The sequence below is a fragment of the Epinephelus lanceolatus genome, chromosome 18 (genome assembly GCF_041903045.1).
Source record: "Epinephelus lanceolatus isolate andai-2023 chromosome 18, ASM4190304v1, whole genome shotgun sequence".
Classification (NCBI taxonomy): domain Eukaryota; kingdom Metazoa; phylum Chordata; class Actinopteri; order Perciformes; family Serranidae; genus Epinephelus; species Epinephelus lanceolatus.
The window spans coordinates 26334129-26355212 of NC_135751.1; the positions used below are offsets into that span (position 1 = coordinate 26334129).

The window sequence follows — 21084 nt, forward strand, 5'->3', positions numbered from 1 at the left end:
CAGTCTATAGGCATGCTGTGTGATTTCAGAAAACACCTTCTGCCTGTGCTGGCTGCAATACGTGTCGCGGTCACGGATGCATCATAAAGTCCCACTTCTAAGATAAGCAGACACAAGTACGACAAAAAAGGGAATTTCTAAACTACTAATGTAAAATATCTTATTAAATGAAGCATATGAGAGAAAAAACATGCATGTTGAAGCTATTTAGACAGTATGATGTTTAGATATTGCTCCAGACAACTAGGCTACTGTCCAATTTGCAGTTGATGTAGCACTCACAAGTTGCCCTGTTCTAATACTGTCACAAAATAATCACATTATCAAACATTTTGCAAAGTTGGGGCATTATTGATCACACAGAGGCAAAAGTATTTTACAAATACAATGAAAAGGGTTAACTTGGCTCTGGCTGAAGCTAGCAAAATCTACCAGCACCTCCAAAGCTCACAAATTAACAGGCTATATCATGCTTGCTTAATGAGCACAAAAACCGAAGTGTAAAATTGACACATCATGGTTTTACAGGGGGTCATGTGACTGGACATTTCATGGCCAGTGGCAATAACTTGCTGGTCCTGGCCAATAAAATCCAAAATGGCATTTTGACGTTTTTACACTTTGGTTTTTGAACAGATGAAGCAAAATGAGATATGATGTGCTAATTAGTGATGTTTGAGGCAGTCGTTCCCAACTAGTCCAGCCACGGGGTCCAGATTTCTCCTTAGTCATGAGTTGAAGGTCCACACGGTTTGAGATATTCACTGTCATACTTGCGTTTGGCCATGTCGCTGAACTAGTTTGCTGCCCACACTGCGACTACCTGTGGGGGCTTAGTCTCTGCTTGTGTCCTGACCTCCTCCTCTGTCACATCCTCCTCCTCGTCATCATCATCCACCTTAATATTACTATCTTATCAGGCTGTCTGAGTTATGAACTAATATTGTGCAGCCCTGTTTTTCTCTCTTGTTGCAGATGTGCTGCAGGTTACGTCACTTTTTCTTCACTGTTTCTTGGTCAAACAGCTCTCTAAAGGCTTTTGTTAGATAGTTGGATTAAAGTTTCAGTGTCGGCAAGTAAACGAAATGGAAACATTGTGAGGTTGTATTTATTTTTAAACGTGACGAAGAAATACAGACGTGGTATGCAAAGGCCCTCAGAGGTGCTGAAAGACAGCTTTTGTCACCTTTTAAAAAGAACCAGGCGAGCTGTTTCCTCCGTCTCTAGTCTCTATGCTAATGAAAGCTAATATTAATACTAATGTACTATTCCTTTAAGCAAACTATTCAGCACGAGATCCTGTTTCTGCTCTGTCATCAGCTAACCAGACAGTTAGCCATCCTGCCAACAAGGTCAGCCAGCCCATCAGTTCACCAGTGATCCCGTCTGCCAAAGCTGCTCAGAGCCAGAAAACAAAACTGTACCCTCCACCCTCCCGGTTCCTCTGTGACTCACTAAACGTTCCACATTTTTTTGCTGTGGCAGGTCAGAGGTCGTCAGCTCGCTCTGTTTACTGTTTTCATTGCCGTTTGGAAAAAAAAGATGGCAGTAACTGTCCTGTAAACCTTTGGACAGCTCCATAACTGCAGAGGCAGGCGGAAGGGATTGTGTGTGTGTGCTCATGATCAGGGAGTTTTCCTGCTGGGTTTTTTTTTCTCCTCTCTTCAACTCTATGACTTCAGTTTGTCAGGGTGTGTGTGTGTGCGCGCGCAAGAGTCTGTTTCCATAATTGAGTTTCTCCCAGAGGCAAGACCTCTCCTTGTTAGCAGTCAGTAAAGCTGCCTGCATGAGATGTGAAGCTGGCTAATTGAAGGTTATGTTCATCAGACTTCTATTTTAATGAGTCATTATGTTAAATGGAGGTTATAGGAGTGTTTTCCAGTATTGAATCAATGCCAGTACAACATTGCGCCATCATAACGGTGTAGGTAAAAAGAAAGGACAGGTCATTTCACAACGTAAATGGTGCAAAACAGGTTGCAATTTAATATCAGAGGCATTATATTTTGTACTACTGGCGTGTGCCTCGAGGGTGTTTTGGTGTACAATCATGGAAAATTCAATAGAGACAATCTGATCACCCATTGTCTCCAGTCTGCGCCCACACTGAAGTCACTCAGGCCTCTTTCTTTCCTTCTTGGCACCGAGCGTTGGAGGTCTGGATCCAATCGAGCCGTCACCAGATAGAGCTAGACTTCCATGCATTAATCAGAGCAGGGGATCAGCTGAATGGTGAGCGAATCAATTGGATCCAGTCGAGGAGGCCAAGTCCAGCTGTGGTCTGGCATGGAGCAACAGCTGCAGGAAAGAGGGAGGAGAGAGGAGAGGAAGAGGGAGGTGGAAAAGTGTGTGCGAGTGCAAGGGAGAGCCCGACATGCCGTAAAGAAAGGATAAAAGTAAAGGAAGAAGAGTGAGAGCAAGATGAAGATCAGATGGCAAATGACAGGCTCTTAGATGTAGTGACACAGCCGGATGTTTACACTGAAACAGGAAGAGGAAGTGGATACTTAAATGACATTTGCAACAAGTCTACATTGGATTAATTGTCTTTAGAGACCATACAAGTGCTTTTGCATGCTTAACTTTAAATGCAACAGTGCAACAAGCACAGAAATTCAGGTTTTTCTTTGTACAGTGTCAGTGGTTGTAGTCTTCTGGGATGTATTTTTGACAACAACTTTTGAGGAACTGATAAAAACACTTTGGTATTTAACAACCGAGGAAATAAAAGACAGTTAAAATGAACTTAAACTGAACTAAAATCAGGAAATGCTCTCCGATAAAAGTGTGTTTTAAGAAGGGATTTAAAAGAGATCACTGACTCGGCCTACCTGATTTCTGCAGGCAGATTGCTCCAGAGCCGCGGGCCCCTGACAGCAAATGCTCTGTCCACTTTAGTTGTCAGCCGAGCCTCTGGGACCTAAAAACACACCTCTGCCTGAGAACCTCACAGTACATCCCGGCGTTTATGGTACTAGGAAGTCGGAGAAATGGGTGGGAGAGAGACAATGAAAAGCCTTAAAAGTAATTAGTAAAGTCTTAAAATCTATTCTAAAACATACTGGGAGCCAGTGTAAAGAGGTTAAAACTGGGGTGATGTGATCACGTCTCTTGGTTCTGGTTAAAAGCCTGGCAGCTGATTCAGGCAAGGAAAGAGGCTGTTGCAGTAACCCAGGCATGAAGAGACGAAAGTGTGTAAAATTCTCTCTGTGTCTTTAAAAGTTAACATGGATCGTATTTTTGAATTTTTCTCTAAGATGATAAAAACATGATTGCATAAGCTTTGTGACCTGCTGCTCAAAACTTAAGATACTGTCAAACCAGACTCCAAGATTTCTTGCAACAGGTTTGATATGATCCAACAGGGGACCAGCCAAACAGGATCTGTTTAGGGCTTAAGTTGACTTTTATTTCATTTTGACATTTTCAATGATATAAAGTAACCTAATCTTACTATATAATGACGAAAACTCTGTCTGTGTGTCTGTTCCACATTTTTCTCCTCACTGCCTCGGTCAATCCATGTGAAATTTGGCACAGTGGTAGAGGGTCATGGGAGGATGCGAATGAAGCAATATTACATCAGTTGGCCAAAGGGGGGCGCTATAGCAAGCGATTGAAATTGCAAACTTTGAATGGTCATATCTCATGCCCCGTATGTCGTAGAGACATGAAACTTTGCACAGAGATGCCTCTCCTCATGAGGAACAAATTTGCCTCAAGAACCCATAACTTCCGGTTATATAGATTTTCCGCCATTTTGAATTTTTTGAAAAACACTTAAAATCGATCTCTTCCTAGGAAGTTTGACCGATCTGCATGAAACTCGGTGAACATAATCTAGGGAGCAATATCTAAAGTTCCCTCTTGGCAAAAGTTGGAAAACTTACTAAAACTGAGCTTCTATAAGGCAATGAATATTGCAGAGGGCGTGGCTCATCACATAGAGGTGTATAACATCTCAAGGGTTTCACCGATCACCACGCAACTTTGTAGGCGTATGACCACACATAATCTGAGGGGACCCCTCCATTATTGACCCCATCAAACAAAATGGGGGCGCTAGAGAGCTAATTTCTTATCTGGGCCTAACCGCCATATCGATTTTTACTAAACTAGGTAGATATGTAGAACAGGACGCCTCAAGGTGACTGGAGAAATTTAACTCTAACTGGCAACTGGGTGGCGCTATAACAACAGAAAAATGCTTAAAAATGGCTAAAATGCGACCGATGGCTGTGGCTCCCCCTGTGGCCAAATGTTGTTGTTGTTTTTTTAAATTTTTGGTATGACTAAGTCATGGTATGGTATGCTGTACATAATCACGGAAACTGTCAGTGTGTCATTCTGTCAGTCAGTCAGTCATTCTGTCTGTCCCACGTTTTTCTACTCACTGACGTGGTCAGTCTATGTGAAACTGCACATAGGCATTGAGGATTGGCATAGATAGAAGGTGACAAAGCTACCAATGGGTATGGACTAGTGTTTTTAGATTGGTGGATCGTTCAAAACAGACACTCCTATTCTCAATTGATTTTCCAGAAAATGTACCATAGAGAACTTTATACATTTTACCCACGCCCATTGGATTATTCTCTAAAGCACAAGTTTTTAGCTGAATCACCATGTAATGAAAGTTATATTCATTTGGTCTTTTTTTCCCCAGACGAGTCTCTCGTCTATGAATAAATGCACGCTTCCTTCTCCGTGGTAAAACAGTTGGCTGGTGTGGTTTGGTAGAAAGAAAATAGTTCCTACATGAAATTGCTCATAACAAAACAGTCTAGATTAGGGCTAGGCGCTATGGACAGAAATTTATAACTCAGTATTTTCAGGCTGAATGGCAATATGTTATATATATATATATATATATATATATATATATATATATATATATATATATATCAGTATTTCCTACAAAATGGGCTGTGGGAACATTATTTATAAGTAAGGGGTTAAAGGAGCAAAACCACCAAGTGATACTTTACTGTTGTAACACTGCACGCTGCAGCACAGAGCTAGACAAACATCACAGACATCTTCCATCATGTTTTAGTAACAAGAGCACGGTGGGAAGTTTAGAGATGGATGTACACTGCTGTTTTGATTTGTAGCCCTCACCTGGGTGTTTTCTGTTGAACAGGAAACGTGTGTGTGTGTGTGTGTGTGTATTCTCTACTCACTGTAGGCCTGTTTGGTTTGTGCTAGTTTTATAACATTTTGTGTCTTGTGTGCACGCACAGATCGAGAGGCGGTTGGAGCTGGTGCGAATGGTGTCGCACAACACGCACAAGAGGCTGGTGTCCTGTCTGCAGGGTCAACTGGGCACAGACACAGAGAAGAGACATGTAAGAAGCACTCATTTACTCTTTGCTGCTTTTTCGTTCAGCTGCAGCACTGTAGACTCTTGCAACTTTGAACAGTCCTTATCTTATCATCATAGAGATCCTGACTATGTAGCGTGTTGCTAACACGCTACATAGTCAGGATTTCCATGTAAAGCTTTTCCATTTTGCTGTAAGAGTCACTGTGCAGCTGCTAAATGAAATAAGGATGAATCACTGTGACACTGTTGTTGGTATTTGGAAGGACCTGCTATATTGTGCTATGAACACATAGCATCTCTTCTTACATAACACACTGATATGAGAGAGACTCAGGAGAAAAATATTCAGCGCTGGCCTCCTGCCAGCTTCAGTATCGCTGAATAATAGACCGACCTCAGCCACACACACAATAAAACAGACAACACACTGAGTAAACATCCACAGCTTACATGATACTAATGGCAATATTGACAAAGATTGTTTACAGTAATTACCTTAATCCTAACTGCTGATCATTTGGTCATCTTTGTACCACATTTTTTTACATCTGTAAATTTTATTTGCTGGTCTGTTTGCAGAAAAAGCTGCCCCTTACAATGCTGTCCCAGGCCATGCAGGAGGGAGGCAGTCAGCTGGGAGACGAGGGTCTGATTGGGTGAGATGCCTGTCTATCTCAAAAATAAATTTGATTGATCCTCATTAACCAAAGTTCAACATTAAAAATGATTATTTGAGTGGAAGGAATGTAAAGAGTCTCACAAGGGGCCATAAGCAGATTATGAGACAGTGGACCCCTATGCACAGACATGCAAGAGGCCCCACCACCTCTCCCACATAGGAGAAAGACACACAGACCTTGTAGCTGGTTAGCCTCATTTTGTTGTTGTTTAGCGTCTCTTTGTAGTCCTTACGCATCTCTGTACGGTCTGTTTCTAGTCATTTTGTGTCTCTTTGTAGTCATTTTTTGTCGTTTATTGATTGTTTTGCACCTTTTTGTAGTTGTACTGAATCTCTTTGTAGGTGTTTGTGTCTCTTTCTGGTCATTTTGCATCTCTTTCAGGGTTTCCCACACATTTATTGATTTGTGGTGGTCCGCCACGATTAAAACACCTGCCACCACAAACAGATTTTCTATTTTTGTAGTGGAGTGTTCATTAGGAGAGCTGTTGAAATATATAGACCGTTTGGTTATTTATTGCACCACACTTCCGGAGCACACTCGAGGCAGAGAGGAGCAGCTGAACGTCAGGTGCATTGAAAGTGAAACCTAAAGAGTCATTCTGCTCAGTCTAAAAGTTTGCTTTCACTCACAAACAGCTGCTCCTCTCAGCCATCGATATGATCTGATCAGCTGTGAATTATTTACCCCACAAGTCACAAACTGCGGCTGATGAGGAAGAAAAACAAAGCCTGTGATGCGTTCATGGACTCCCAGAAACCTCTGAATTTAGAGACAGGACACAGAATGATACAAGGGGACACTGGTATTTAAAAGAAAAAGAAGCATACATATACATTAATTATGTGGGAAACACTATCTTTCTGGTCATTTTGTGTCTCTTTGTAGTTCTTTTATATTTCTTTGTGGCCATTCTCAGTCAGTTCAAGTCACATTTTGCAGGTGAAGGCAGGGGCCCCCTGATACTTTGGCCTTTTGGCCTGTGCCTGGTAGGCCCATTCAGTAACCCATCTATGCAAGGGGCCTCTTGTGCGTCTGTGTTTTTTTTAATATTTAAAAAAAATCCACTGGGAGAAAAGCATTTATAACAGTCATATCTGTAATATACATTCCTCTGTGTGTGTGCAGCAAGATGATGGATGTGTGTGGGGAGGCAGAGAGCAGGTTAGCGACTGAACTGATGCAGCATGAAGTTCAGCTCGAGAGAGACATCCTGGATCCTCTCAACCAGCTGGCAGAGGTAAAAACACTGCAGCTTTCTCCATACTGTAGTGTTCACTTATGGCCTTCGTGTACCTGTAATTAAATAGTAAATGTGTATTTTAAGGCAAATTACTATTGACTGAAACACTGAGTGAGCTTGTACAGGATCTGCACACAATCTTTAATCTCACGGTTGTGCCAAATTCAACATGGCCTCTAGTATCTTTTTGTGTTATATTATTCTGCATGATTCATATTGACAAAATGTTCTCACGGGAAAAGTGTCAGTGTTGACTCATAATCCTCACTGTTTCTCCCACAGGTTGACATTCCCAATATACTAAAGCAGAGAAAACAACTCGCTAAGCTGGTTCTGGACTATGATTCGGCCAAGACGAGGTACACTGGATTATAGTCTTTATTTAGGCCCATCATTTTCAAATGTTAACTTTAGTTTTTACATGTCTAGGGTTTAGGGTTTTGTGACTGTTGTCGTAGATCTTTGTGATCTTGGTGGATTTCGATTTTCTTTCTGTCTAAGAACTGAAATTGACAGCACACACAAACGATTTTTTAGCTTTTCTTTTGAGGAAAATGTAATTTTATTATAATAAAACACTGGGGATTGAATAACTTTTACATTTTCTCCAAATACACACCAGGTTATAGGACCGTCTCTCACTCAAACAAATCTCAAATGAGAAAGTGCTCCAGGCTACCGGACAGAGCTTTTATTGTACAAATTAACTGAAAATTAATTCCACTTCATCTAACATGTTAAAAGGCAACAGTTACAACAGATTTATTTATGCTCAAACAAACCATTTGCATACGAGAGAACAGGGTCTAATTGAGTCAAGTATTTATATCTTTTTAATGTTATGTATTTATTAGAGATCCAAAATAATATCATGTCATCAATGAAATATTGGAATCAGCCAGCATAATGATAATATCGGTACATCATTGGTAACGGTCATTATCGGCTTTAAAATGAATCGGCTAATGTGCTTTTCTTATTTTGTACAAGAAATGAATATTACACACATTAAAACAAAGCATTTTATTTCACGTCTCCGACTGCTGGTGGGCCATCACGATAAGAGTATGCATGCATAATATGATGATAATTCCACTACAGAAGAGACTTGATGATCACTAAATTTAGGTGGGGAAAAAGTGGATATATCAAAATCGGTAGCGGTTATCGGACAAAAAATTGTGATATATCGGATATCGACAAAAAATCCAATATTGTGCATCCCTAGTATTTATTTGTACAACACACTTTATCAGTCAGTATTTACGAGAATGTAAAGATGTGTGTACAGTAGGCTATATATATTAACTCCCACGGCTGCAGCGAGCAGTGTCTCCTCTCCTCCTGCCTGCCCCACACTGTTAACAGCGCAAGAAAAGGAAAGACCCTGCACTGCTGGAAGAGGAGCTGCTCACTGCCATTACTCTAATTAAGTAACTAAATTTGTCACTTGTCGCTTTCTAGAAATAAAGTCACTAAGAGGGTCTGAAAAGCTGCTAACGAGGGGGTGTGACAAAGTGTTGGTATTTGACGACCTTGGAATGAGAACGGGTAACAACAGTTGCGGACGGTCAAGCTGAAAATCAGGCAATTCTGGTCATCAGCCAAGGAACCAATGAAAAAGTTTTAAATGAAACCCACTCATGTTCACTGTACACATGCCTAAATGTCTAAATCATGTCTTGGTCTACAGGTGGTACCAGGCAACAAAGTCCAACAACCAGGCCATGGCAGCTAAGGCCGATTCTCTCAAAGACGAGATGGACGAGGCTCTCAACAAAGTAGAAATATGCAAGGTAGGTTTGCTTTACATCTCTCCCCAATGCACACTTATCTGATTTCTTACTCAAAATGCAGTTTCTGCTGCTGTCACACACATTACAATTCTTTACCAGCTGTGGTGTAGGTATGCTGTATGCACAGTATTTAATCAAGGCATGTGTAGTGTAATGGCTGTACATTCCAGCTGGGGCCTCTTCCTCAGGTTAAGATCATATCTTATGAACTGGCTAAACAAAGGAAGCCTTGTAACAGGAACAAACACACTACGCACATTATTAGGGCCACGTAATTAAAGGTCATTGCTGTGTCATCTTGAGGTCGTCGGCAGCTTTTATGAAAAGTTTCTGTGCAAGGTCAAGTATAAGGTTTAAAGTTGCCATAATGTTTGCCATGTATGGAAATATATCTGTATTTTCCTCCTACAGGACCAGCTCTCTGCAGACTTGTACAACTTTGCTTCCAAAGAGGGAGATTATGCACGCTATTATGTCATGGTGAGTGCACTTCAGTTTAGTGTAACTGACCTACAACTGAAATGGAAATGTCATGCAAATACGGTCCACTCCACTGTAACTGTATTTGCTGATGCAGTATGAATGCTGTGTGCCAAAGGTTTGTTTGAATGAGCTGTGATTTTGTATCAGTTATTAGAGGCCCAGGCAGACTATCACAGGAGGTCTCTGGCAGCTCTGGAGGCAGCTATACCAAATATCCAAATACAGCAAGGTAAACAGCAAGACATTAAATCTGCACACATTATAACAAACATAACCTTTGGACAGAAATGCTGCCACACACTCAGATAAATATAAAGACACTGGCCTCTCTCCTAGACACATGGATGGAGAAGCCGGCGTTCGGCACGGCTCTGGAGGAGCACCTGAAGAGGAGTAACCGAGAGATCGCTCTGCCCATAGAGGCCTGCGTCATGATGCTGCTGGAGACCGGCATGAAGGAGGAGGTATGGACAGAGAGATAGTGTCAGCACCAAGGTTATTATAGACAGCTAAATCTAAAAACTAAAACTATGTGAGAAAAAAACAGTTAATCGGAAAAAGTACTTCAGCTTTGGACTCTTTGGATGGGATGGGAGAGCAGATATTGGACGAGGTGTGGCATAAAGCTATTCAAAAAATGTATTCATCTTCTGTCTGTTTGAGACACACTGTTGTTCAATTTAAGATTGTACACTGACTCCACTGGTCCAGAGCTCGTTTGGCTAAGATTAGCAGTGATATTTATCCTATGTGTAACAGGTGAAAGCAGTCTTCAGCCACAGTATGTCACATGTTCTGGTCATGTCCGAAACTATTTCATTTCTGAGATTTAATATTTAAAACTTATTCAACAATGTTTGGACTGTCATAACAATATTTGGAGTAACTCCTCTATCCTCTCTGCAATGTCTACATGTCTGTGAGTCAACTGCCTTCACAAAGTGTTGTTTTTGTTTTGAAATACGTATTCTGAACTTCCTAAATAATGCCCCTGACAAATATTTAAGATAATAAACTGAAAGGAGCAAAATCACTCTGGAAACTACCTGAATTGAACGAAAACTAAAATCGAAATAAAAAAATAATAAATATATATATAACTATAAGAACTCTGGTTGGCATGTAGACTGTGTAGAAGAAATGGGCGTACTGTCTGGGTTTGAAAAGTAAAGCCAATGCGCCAGTGCAGTGGCCACCAGGGCGGCGACTCCACTGGTTGCAAAAAGTCCAGTTGTTTAGAAGTCTGAGAGAAAATGATCCTACGTCTTACTTGATTTATAACTCAAGTGAACATTTTTATAATGAGTTTATGGTGTCAATCGCCAGTTTCAAGTCTCCTTCAATACAGCATGATGTTCATTCAGTAAATTATGGTCCCATTTAGAGTGATATAGACAATAAAGCAGGGTATGCTTTGGGGTGTGGCTACGTTGTGATTGACCGGTCACTATTGAGGCAGTGTCCTCAAGTTCTCAGTCAGATCCATCCCTTGCTCCTCCACCAAATATGGTCACTTCTGGCTCCAAAAAACTAAGACAGCGACGGCCAAAATGCCAAACTCAATCGAGGCTTCAAAACAGGAGTCAGTAGTGGCTACATCCACTTCTTTTATACAGTCTGTGTCTTTGCAGAAGAGCAGCGGAAACTTTGGTAAAGTAGGGCAAAGTTGAGGCTTAAATAACCAGAATTTGGACATAAATTTGTACTCATAAATCTTCACTGGAAGGAGAGATGGGTCATGAGGACTGCTCTCTAGAAATGATGGCACCCACAGACTGGAAACATCCGTGGCCAGCTTGTGGTCAGTTAGCCTTGAGGCTGCGGGAATAAGCACTGTGTAGTGTGTGAGTGTGTGTGCAGGCATCTGTTATGCATTAGTATATTCGCTATTGGACTCTTCAGATGTAACCGTATCACTAGACTCCCCAAGGAGGGCAATTTTATTAATGGAAACAAAACTCTTGCACTACGTCTGTCTGCTACTCATCCCGAAAGAGCCACATCTCTAATGGTAACAAGAACAATTCCTGTTGTGACTTTCTCAGTCATTTGCTAGATGGTACACTTTGTTTGCTTTACTTCTTCTTTCCTGTCACCAACCCAGACTTACTTCCTTAATATTAGGATTGAAACCAGTCACCTGTACCTGTCTGAGAAAAAAGCACATTCAGCCATTTTGTCTGTATTTTCCTGGCAGGGTCTCTTCAGAATAGCTGCAGGAGCTTCAAAACTGAAGAAGCTGAAAGCGGCATTGGACTGCTCCACCTCGCAGCTCGAGGAGTTCTACTCTGATCCCCACGCCGTCGCGGGTACAGCGTCTTCTACAAACCTCAAAAAGTCAAACCAGCTGGTCCAGATCATTTTCTCATAGCTTTTCTCTCCACACACAGGAGCCCTGAAGTCCTACCTCAGGGAGCTTCCTGAACCTCTAATGACTTTCAGCCTGTACGACGAGTGGATACAGGCCTCCAAGTAAGAAGACACACAGATACGGCTCTTTTAATACCCTGTAAAACAAACTCACTGTGTGCTAATAAACATTAAACACACCTGAAGCTGTGTGTGCTCACAGGTCGTTTTAGGTATTCCGATACTTGTGTGACAAGCAAATATGTGTGGTTTCAGTGTGTCTGACCCTGATAAGAGGCTTCAGGCTTTGTGGGTGACATGTGACGGACTGCCAAAGACTCACAAGGCAAACTTCAGGTAAGAGCATCCTCTGCTAAATTGTAATCAGTTCAGATGATGCAATGCAATGTGGTGTTGCCACAGCGGAGGTAGGTGCTACTTTCTAAAAGTGAATCAGTAGTACTGAATGTGAAGTTATTTCTTGTTCCCTTTTTTCACTTTAATCACTGATACTGCAGATTTTAACCTGTTGGAGTCATTTCGTTGCCTTATTAAACATCCTAATACAGCACTCACTTCTGATTAAAACTTCAATACTTTATTGCTACATCAACATAAATCAAAAATTAGCAGCAGCATCTAACGATCTACTGGATTAAGTGCATCAAGGGCATTAAAAACATCTGCCCTACTTCAAAATTATTCAACCTGACAAGTGGCCTGTTATGTTTGTAATGTTAAGGAGGTGGACAGCTTCAGGATAGGTGCTGTTTTGGAATCTGGGTGTTCTGGTATTAATTTCTCCTATGGCTGCTATACACTGTGTGATTTTGGGCTGTCCCAGACGAAAGATGACCATCGTGGGAGAAATGTGGCGATATCTTTGGTCGTGGCATTAAAAGGGTGGTCTTATGTCGCACTGTGAGACAGGTTCAAGGACGGCCATTGTCAACGTCTTGCGACCAAAGATAACCTGAGATAAAATTCTGATGGTGTCAGAAATTTAGGATGACTACCTCACAGTGTGACAGCTGCTACTACCTACAGTACGTCTACTAATCAACCAATAGAAATGCAGCAGGAAATGACGCAATGGTCACCGCAACACTGGCGCTAAACCCAAATAAATGATCACTTGCCATGGAGGTAAAATGAACATGACAACAAGGGCTTCTTTCTTCATTGTGCTTGTTTTGCTCATGGACGTATTATCGATCAGTTTTCTCTTACCATGGTGGCGCAGGTGGATGACGTACGTCGTAACCTGCGATTCAGTAGTAAACGGCCATCGTACAATCTGCACACATCAAACTTGATGTCGTACCAAAGTTTATTAGATCCACGTCACACAGTGTGTCATGCAATAGTCTTATAAGATTGTTAAAATCGCACAGTGTATAGAGGGCTTTAGTCTTTTGTGAGATGGAAGGAAATTAAAAAGGTTGTTAGCCAGGTGAGAGGGGTCCTATAAGGGCGTAATTTGTAGCTTAGCCTTATAGATTTCCAGGGTGGGAGATCGAATCTAGTAGTTGTAGGTTCAGTCACTTTGTCCAGCTGTGTCCTGTCCTCAGCCAGCATCTTACCAAACCACACTGTGCGGTCCAATATACATATTACCATACTGTATAGGCTATGTCCCAAAACATAGTATGTTAAATTCAGTATGCCAAAAATGAAGCCTGTCAGAACCTCTAATGACGGATGACAGCGCATTCAAGTGACTATTGACCAGCCGAATAGTAATAATAGGAACATTAATTGTTTACCTGAACAAAATAATCATGAATATAACCAACAACAAAAAGACATACGTATTAAATAACAATAACATAGAAACGCAAAGCTTATATTACGATCGTGAGTATAATATGTGAGAAACTACAGTGTGTACAGTCATTACTATTGCATAACAACATCAGAGCTGCTTGCGTTGTCTCTGGCGGGCTTGGCGAATTGCGTTTTGTCTTATCTCTAAGGTAACGGATATATGAGCAGGAGGGTCAAAGTTCAGGGTGTGATGTTATCAAGTAGAAGTATGTCCTGATAGTGTGCATACTGCATGCAAGAGTATGTAATTTTTAAGGGCAGTAAAAAGAAAAAGTATGCCATTCGGAAGACACCTGCTGTTACTGTGTAGGTGAGGATGCTCTCCACTGCTGCACCACACCATACCTGGATATGCCACATTCTGCTATGAACAATGTTTCCCAACCTGGGGTCTAATAGTTAGATCTGAAGGGTTGAAGATGTTTTTAAAGAACTGAAATGAAAAGTAAAAGAGGAAATGTATATCTGTCACAGAAAATTATAATTATTAATTTATAATTATTAATTTATAAAATAAAGTTTCTCTCAGTTCTTTTAAGAAATGACTTCTTCATGCCTTGCTTTGTTTGAGTTGCTCACAGCTCATATTCACAGCAAGGTCATCACTTTGCTTAGGGAACCAATGGCTTAGGAAATCTGTTAGCTAGCCTGTAATGAAAAGCCGTTTCAGCAGTTTGGAGGTTTTTAAAGATGCTCGAGTCTCTGTTTCAGGTATCTGGTGAAGTTTCTGGCTAAACTGGCTCAGGACAGTGAGGTTAACAAGATGACTCCCAGCAACATCGCCATAGTCCTGGGGCCCAACCTGCTGTGGGCCAAGACTGAGGGGTAAGACCTATGTACTTGTACCTCATATTCATGTTGACGTTCGGGGTACAAATTGAAGCTGAGGTTGATGTTCCTTGTCTATCTGTGGCTGTGTGGTCAGGACGCTGGCAGAGATGGCAGCAGCTACATCTGTCCATGTGGTCGCCATCATTGAGCCCATTATTCAGCATGCTGATTGGTTCTTCCCTGAAGGTAAAACATCTCTGTTTGTTACTGTTGATATCAGGACAGCGTTATCACAGAAGCATAGCACCCAACCTCCTGTTTTCCCCCCAGGTTTACCATGTTGGCTCTCTTAGTGTTGATGGAGTTAGCAACGTTAGCTGCTAGCTACTGGCTAAGCCTCCTCCATGTTGAGAACTGTGTGGAGACAATGCCACCCCAGACACATTTTTAAAGATTGGTGCTGATCACAAACACATAGAAAAACAAAGAACTGGACAAATTTAAATTTTTGATCTGATGATGGCAAAGTTATTACAATTTATCCTTTTTTTTATGTCTAACAGTAAAATTATTGATCATCCCACACTCTTGATATTTACTACTGTAAATTATTTCCAAGCATTAGGCCTCAATCAGACAGAAGAGTGCCCCACTCCCTTTTTTTGTTGAAGCCGGCCCCAATCAGACAGCACTTTTTGTAGCTTGCCGCATCTTTATTTTATTACCTTATATTTGTATTGTTGCTAGGTAGCCACCCAATCGCCTTTCCTTAGCTTAACTCAAAACACAAGGCGGTAAAAACGCTTCTTTCTCACTGAAAACAACCACAAGAAACCGCCCCCAGGCTGTGGAAGCACACTCTGTCTGATCATGGCCTTAAGAGATCATCTTTACCGCCACTGCAATTTTCATGATGTCTTCTGTATTTGCTCCTCATCTTCCTTCCTCCAGAGGTGGACTTCAACGTGTCAGGCATGTTTGCCATGCCCACCCACCCTGCCACCCCAGATCCCGAACCTGGCCTGGAAAGAAAACGCCCCGGCAGCCTGGTGGGGCAGGACGGGGACAGTCACACTCCCCGTAAAGACAGGTACCTGCCTCGCCCCAACCTCAGCCTCAGCCTGCCCCTCACCCTCCCGTCCCGTCCCAAGACACTGGGCAGGCAGGAGTCGCGGGGCCCGGTCGTGTCGGCCCTCTATGTAGTGGCCAACGAGTCCATCACAGTCACAGAAACACCCACTGAAGATCTGCCCAGTCCAGACTTCAAAGCTGTGCCGCAGCCCAATGTAGCTCCCATGAATCCAGATACTGATAAGTAAAAGAAGGGAATGATGTATTTCTGTGATTTTTGCACCACATTTCTGTTACTGTTTAGGTGATTTCAGCACAAGCTAAGTCAGCTATGTTTTCCTCAAGATTGGTACTGAACATGATGAACAAGCAGACAAAAACAAACCATTTTAAACATTATTTCCGTCTCATTGGGATACCATTTTGTCTACAGCTATAATTCTGGTGTGTTACTCTTGTGTACTCTTGTGTTATCTTCTTTGTTTCCTAATTAAAGCTTAGGTCACACTGTAGGTTGCTGGTTTTATGTTTTGTGTGGGCTTCCTCTGTTGCATTTTGTTTGTATGGTGTGGCATCTGTCTCTTCTGTCCCTGCAGAGATGTCGCAGTTCAAAGTTGTTCTATTTTAAAAGGTCACTGTCATGTGGTTTTATGTCCTTTTTGGGTTCTTCTTTCTGAACTGGTTTGATTGAACTCAGGAAGTGGCGTCTCTTTCTGTTTCCTGCACCATCTCTCTCTGTCTGTCTCTGCTCTCGCTGTTTTTCTGTCTCTGTCTCTGTCTCTGTCTCTCGGTCTCCTGTTCTTTCATTCTGTCCAATGGCGTGTGGTTTGCCTTCCTGAACTCTCTCCCCTCTCCCCCCCTCCCTAGCACTGTTAACAAACAGCCGGAGCCCACTCCACGTAGAGCCAGCACTGTAAATAGAAAGCAGCCACAGCTAACCTCACCCACCTTTCAACCCCCACTGCCCCCTCTGGAAGCCGGGGGTCCTGCCCAGCCTGAGCCCCAGCCCCAGCTTTCATCCCCGGCTACAGAGGCTGAGCAGCCTGGCCTGAGTGGTGCTAGTAGTGGTGGTGGTGTTGGTGGTGGTCTGGGTGGTGGGGTCCAGGTAGCCACAGTGCAACCTCAGATTGTAACCCAGCTCAGCGCAGAGGAGAGCAGGTAAGGAGGAGCGAGCTGAGGTCGCAACAATACTCCACCGCCTGCTCGCAGCCAATCAGCCAATCTGGAGCTCACCCACCCTTTGTGTTTGTCGTGTGTTTGATTGGTCTTTGAGTTTTCAGTTCCCGTGTCGGACGTCATAAAATAGAAAATCATGAGAATAACAATGTCTATAATGTCCACATCTTTTAAAAATTTGGCTTCATTTAACAAATTAAGAATGTAATGCAACAAAAATCATGTGATGCTTTGATTACAGGCAACTGTTATCCTCCCTCCTGCTTGTTGTGATGATTGACCAGTCTATTTTTAAAGATCTACTTCCCCTCCGTCTTGCCTGCCTGTCAGCGTCTGTCTGAGTGTTGATTGTCTGATTTTGCATGTAACACATCACTGAACTTCCGAACAAACTGATTTTGCATCCTCCTCTCTACACTTGTCTTTAGATTATTTTGTGAGTTGTTCCTTGTGTGATAACCATCTAATATAATAATTATCTTCTGAATAGAAATGTTTGTTTTATTCATTGCATGCATTCTTTTAGCACTTCCTTGTACAAATTTGTTTAAGCGCAGATGACATTTTCATGCATTAACATTTGGATTTGTTGTATTCCCACAGCCCAGCCCGTGAGGTCACGTCCACCCCGCCTCCCCAGAGGAATGGTTCGGTCCATCTGTCTGTAGGAACCCCTCACTCTCAGGGCGGATCCAGGGGGCCTAGTCCACACATGGTTCGCAGAGGTGAGAGAATGAGAATTCCTATTTTGATTATTTAATACTATCAATATTGTTAATATCTCCACCAGGCATAAGCCTGTAGGGTGTGTGTGTATCCGTCTGTCTGCAGCTAATCTCACAAACTACTGGACTTACTAGCCTTATATTTTGTGTGCACAGTATGCTCAGGATCTCTGTGGTGGTTGGGGTGAATCACTCCACTCCTCTTAACTGGCCAGTAGGGGCCGCAAGTTTTCCAGACACCTGCTTGAACAACAAGTCTTACCTACAGTAGTCTGTTGTATCGTAGGCAACTGGACTTGTTTAAGCTTCTTGAAGATGTTTCATTGAGTCGTAGGCTTTAAACTCCATGTGGGTGTGAACACTTACAGAGTCGTTGAGGTCACAGGTGAGTCATTGACCTACCCCGCCATCTTGTGTGTCTTCAGGGTTAGATGGGTCCAGGTGAGAATGGGTGTTAAGACGTCTGGGAAGGGATCCCAAGACTGTGTTGTAAGTGGGTGATAAGTGGTGTCATAGGCCACCTCCTCTGTTTAACGATTGTCATTCCAGTTTGACGTAGATGGCGAAACGTCTTCATGAAACTCACACAAGTCCAGTTGCCTACGATATAGCACTTACGATTACCATGACCTGGATGACTGAGAATCTTCACCGACTCGGTTACAGGCCCCAGTTTGGCTTTCATCATGGCTCAAATACTGACATCCAAAGAAAAGTTTGGTCTCATTTTGAACTGGAGCATCTGCAGAATACTTTCATACCAAATATATTATGATCTGCTACATTTAGGCACAATAGAAGATGAAATAATTTATTATCTTTGCCACCATCTTGACTGTAAGGAAGCCAGTAGGGACAAAGCCACTGGTCGCAGCTGCTGTTAAGTTTTGTTCTGTCCACCATTTCAGAAGAGTGTATTGCCTGCACAATTTTGTAGACTTGGGGATTTTGTGATTTGGTCATTTTCCCTTGATAATTATGCTTCTTCCATAAATAAGTTATTAGACTACGGAGTTAATTGGTTTCTTTTTTGGTATATGTTAATTGTGTTTATTGTTGTTGAACTGTAGTCTACAGACAAAGTTAAAAGTCCAGTCATGAACAACATGAATCAAAGATTTCTAGCGGCGTTTTAGTCATTAACAATACATTCATCCTCACAACTGTGTATCTGTGTTTCACTCACAGTGCTTGTTCGTAGGAAAATTTGATCTGCTCTTTGCGACACGCCATGGCTCCATAAAAATGGACAAGGCGTGTATTTGCACTGCAGCACATCTTCTGAAATTAGAGGAAGTGTTGACAGTGGCCGCAGTCAGCTTGGGTGGCCGCCTGTTGGAGATCTGCGCTCCACTGATTGTACTTTTCTAGTTAATATTATGATATAATTATGTTTTCCTCCAAAGGCACCAAGAAGCAGGCCCCAGCGCCGCCCAAGCAGTTCAGCCCCTTTGCCTCCCAGCCCAGTAACACCCAGACATCCGGCTCTCATCACCCACCCATCACCCCCCGACGCCACCAAGGCAAAGACAGCCCGATCCACGCCCCGAGCCACCCGCCCCCGCAGCCTCCTCAAGCCCACCAAGCCCAGGGGGAGTCGGAGCCTTCTCCCCCCAGCACTCCCACCCCGCCCGACACTCCGCCTCATGATGGTTCGCAGTCCAACCCGCTGTCCTACCACTCTGGATCCCTCCCTCGCCCCTCCAGGCCAGCGCCCAGGCCACGGCCCCGACCCAGCATGCCGCCGCCCCCACAACCTGCAGCTAATGACAACGGTAATGGCCTCTTTGGCTCCGCCTCCAAGATCATAACAGGTAAACAGTCTTCTTCCTGTGTCTCACAAATCCTGTTTTTCAAAATTTTTATACTAAAATACTATATAAGAAGCAGTGTGCAGTATAAATAGATATTTAAATAACAAAACTGTGAATCACATCTAAAAAAAACAGTGGTACACATGGCAACATGAATTAAGAAAGGGTAATAACATTTCAGTGTACTTATACTGTAACAAAATGTTGGTGGAAGAAGCATCTCTCTGTGTATGTGTGTGTTTGTGTGCACAACATGTGTACTGTATGATCAAGTTTTTTCCGATGGAAACTCTCATCTAGCTCTAAACAGAGCAGGATCTTTGATCTCAGGCCACTTCTGTAGAGCCGTGGTGTTCAGATCTCAGACAGTGAGTGGTGGAGGAAGTTTTCAGATCGTTTACCCAACTGAAAGTAGCCAACAACAAAATAAAAAAATACACCATTAGAAGTAAAAGTTATGTATTTAAAAGCCTACTTAAAGGGATAGTGCACCCCAAAAATGAAAATTCAGCCATTATCTACTCACCCATGTGCTGATGGAGGCTCAGGTGAAGTTTTAGAGTCCTCACAACACTTGCGGAGGTCTAAGGGGAGAGTGGGTAGCAACACAACTCCACCTAATGGAGGCTTACGGTGTACCGCGTTCATGTGTGTTCACGTGCTTTCGCTGGTGTGCGCGCAGTGCACAGCGAGGCAGTTAGAGCTACAGGCTACAATGAGGCTAACAACAGAGTTCAATAGATGTTTTTTTGAACAACTTTTTATGTCAGGGCTTCAGGACACTTGGATCACTACGGACGAGCAGTATGGAGATATTTTGTGGTTTCAATTATGTGTTTTTGGATGTTTGAATTTGGGGCACCGTAAGCCTCCATTAGGTGGAGTTGTGTTGCTACCCCCTTGAATCTCCGCAAGTGTTGTGAGGACTCTAAAACTTCACCTGAGCCTCCATCGGCATATGGGTGAGTAGATAATGGCTGAATTTTCATTTTTGGGTGCACTATCCCTTTAAGAAGTGTTATCAGCAAAATATACTTTAAGTATCAAAGTAGAAGTACTCATATTGTGCACCATTTTAATGTTGTAGCTGGTGGTAGCTTTATATACTCTTGAGCTGTTTAACCCTAAGTTTGTCATATTATATAAACTCATGTTTAGAATGTAAATCATAACCTGCAAAGTAACTAGTAACTATAGCTGTAAAAGAAATGTAGTGAAGAAAGGGGTACAATATTTCCTTTATTACGTTTTAAGAAAAAATCCTCCATTAAAAGATCTTACGTGAATAAAAGTACAAAAGTAGTAGCAAAAAAAATCCCATGTGGATCAATAAAGTCTTAACTTAAATTATAATACATTATTGTAGTTTATTTGTTAGTCACATTTTGTGTTAATAATCTGAATCTGCATCTAGAGTTGTTAAACGTAGTGCAGTAAAAACACAATATTTGCCTCTGAGTTGTAGCGGAGTAGAAGCATAAAGTAATATAAAATAGTAATCAGGTGCAGGTACCTCAAGATCATACTTAAAGGGATACTTCACCCACAAAATGATCAGTTGTATATCAATCACTCACCCCATGTTAAGTTTAATTAGTGAAGAAAACTTCCTGTTACTCGTATGTCTTCACAGTAATCTAAGAATCCAAAAATGAAGATGAGGTGAAGTAAAGGGGGGCCGCATTTAACAACAGCAAAACTATATCAAAACATCAATTTACAAACTCTCACACAGCTCCTGCAGTTGAATCCAACACTCACTGATCCAGTCGTATGCTCAGTACTTCCAAAAAAAGACAGCCATTTCTAACGGGGAACTGAGC

General features: G+C 42.2%; 1 protein-coding gene across 5 annotated transcripts in view; it reads left to right on the forward strand.

Annotated features, from left to right (window-relative positions):
* The window catches only part of arhgap17b (Rho GTPase activating protein 17b), a 38722-nt gene that overhangs the window by 13202 nt on the left and 4436 nt on the right, over window positions 1-21084 (forward strand). For 3 of the 5 annotated variants that reach the window (XM_033644266.2, XM_033644267.2, XM_033644268.2), the window contains exons 3-19: window positions 5244-5348; window positions 5906-5982; window positions 7135-7246; window positions 7532-7608; window positions 8943-9045; window positions 9457-9525; window positions 9676-9757; window positions 9865-9992; window positions 11726-11837; window positions 11919-12000; window positions 12154-12234; window positions 14416-14529; window positions 14630-14721; window positions 15427-15565; window positions 16414-16704; window positions 17326-17447; window positions 18854-19261. In XM_033644266.2, the coding sequence (XP_033500157.1) occupies window positions 5244-5348; window positions 5906-5982; window positions 7135-7246; window positions 7532-7608; window positions 8943-9045; window positions 9457-9525; window positions 9676-9757; window positions 9865-9992; window positions 11726-11837; window positions 11919-12000; window positions 12154-12234; window positions 14416-14529; window positions 14630-14721; window positions 15427-15565; window positions 16414-16704; window positions 17326-17447; window positions 18854-19261 (2194 nt within the window). The remainder of the gene's footprint in view (window positions 1-5243; window positions 5349-5905; window positions 5983-7134; window positions 7247-7531; window positions 7609-8942; window positions 9046-9456; window positions 9526-9675; window positions 9758-9864; window positions 9993-11725; window positions 11838-11918; window positions 12001-12153; window positions 12235-14415; window positions 14530-14629; window positions 14722-15426; window positions 15566-16413; window positions 16705-17325; window positions 17448-18853; window positions 19262-21084) is intronic. The other 2 variants (XM_033644270.2, XM_078161322.1) reach the window with 1 other exon arrangement.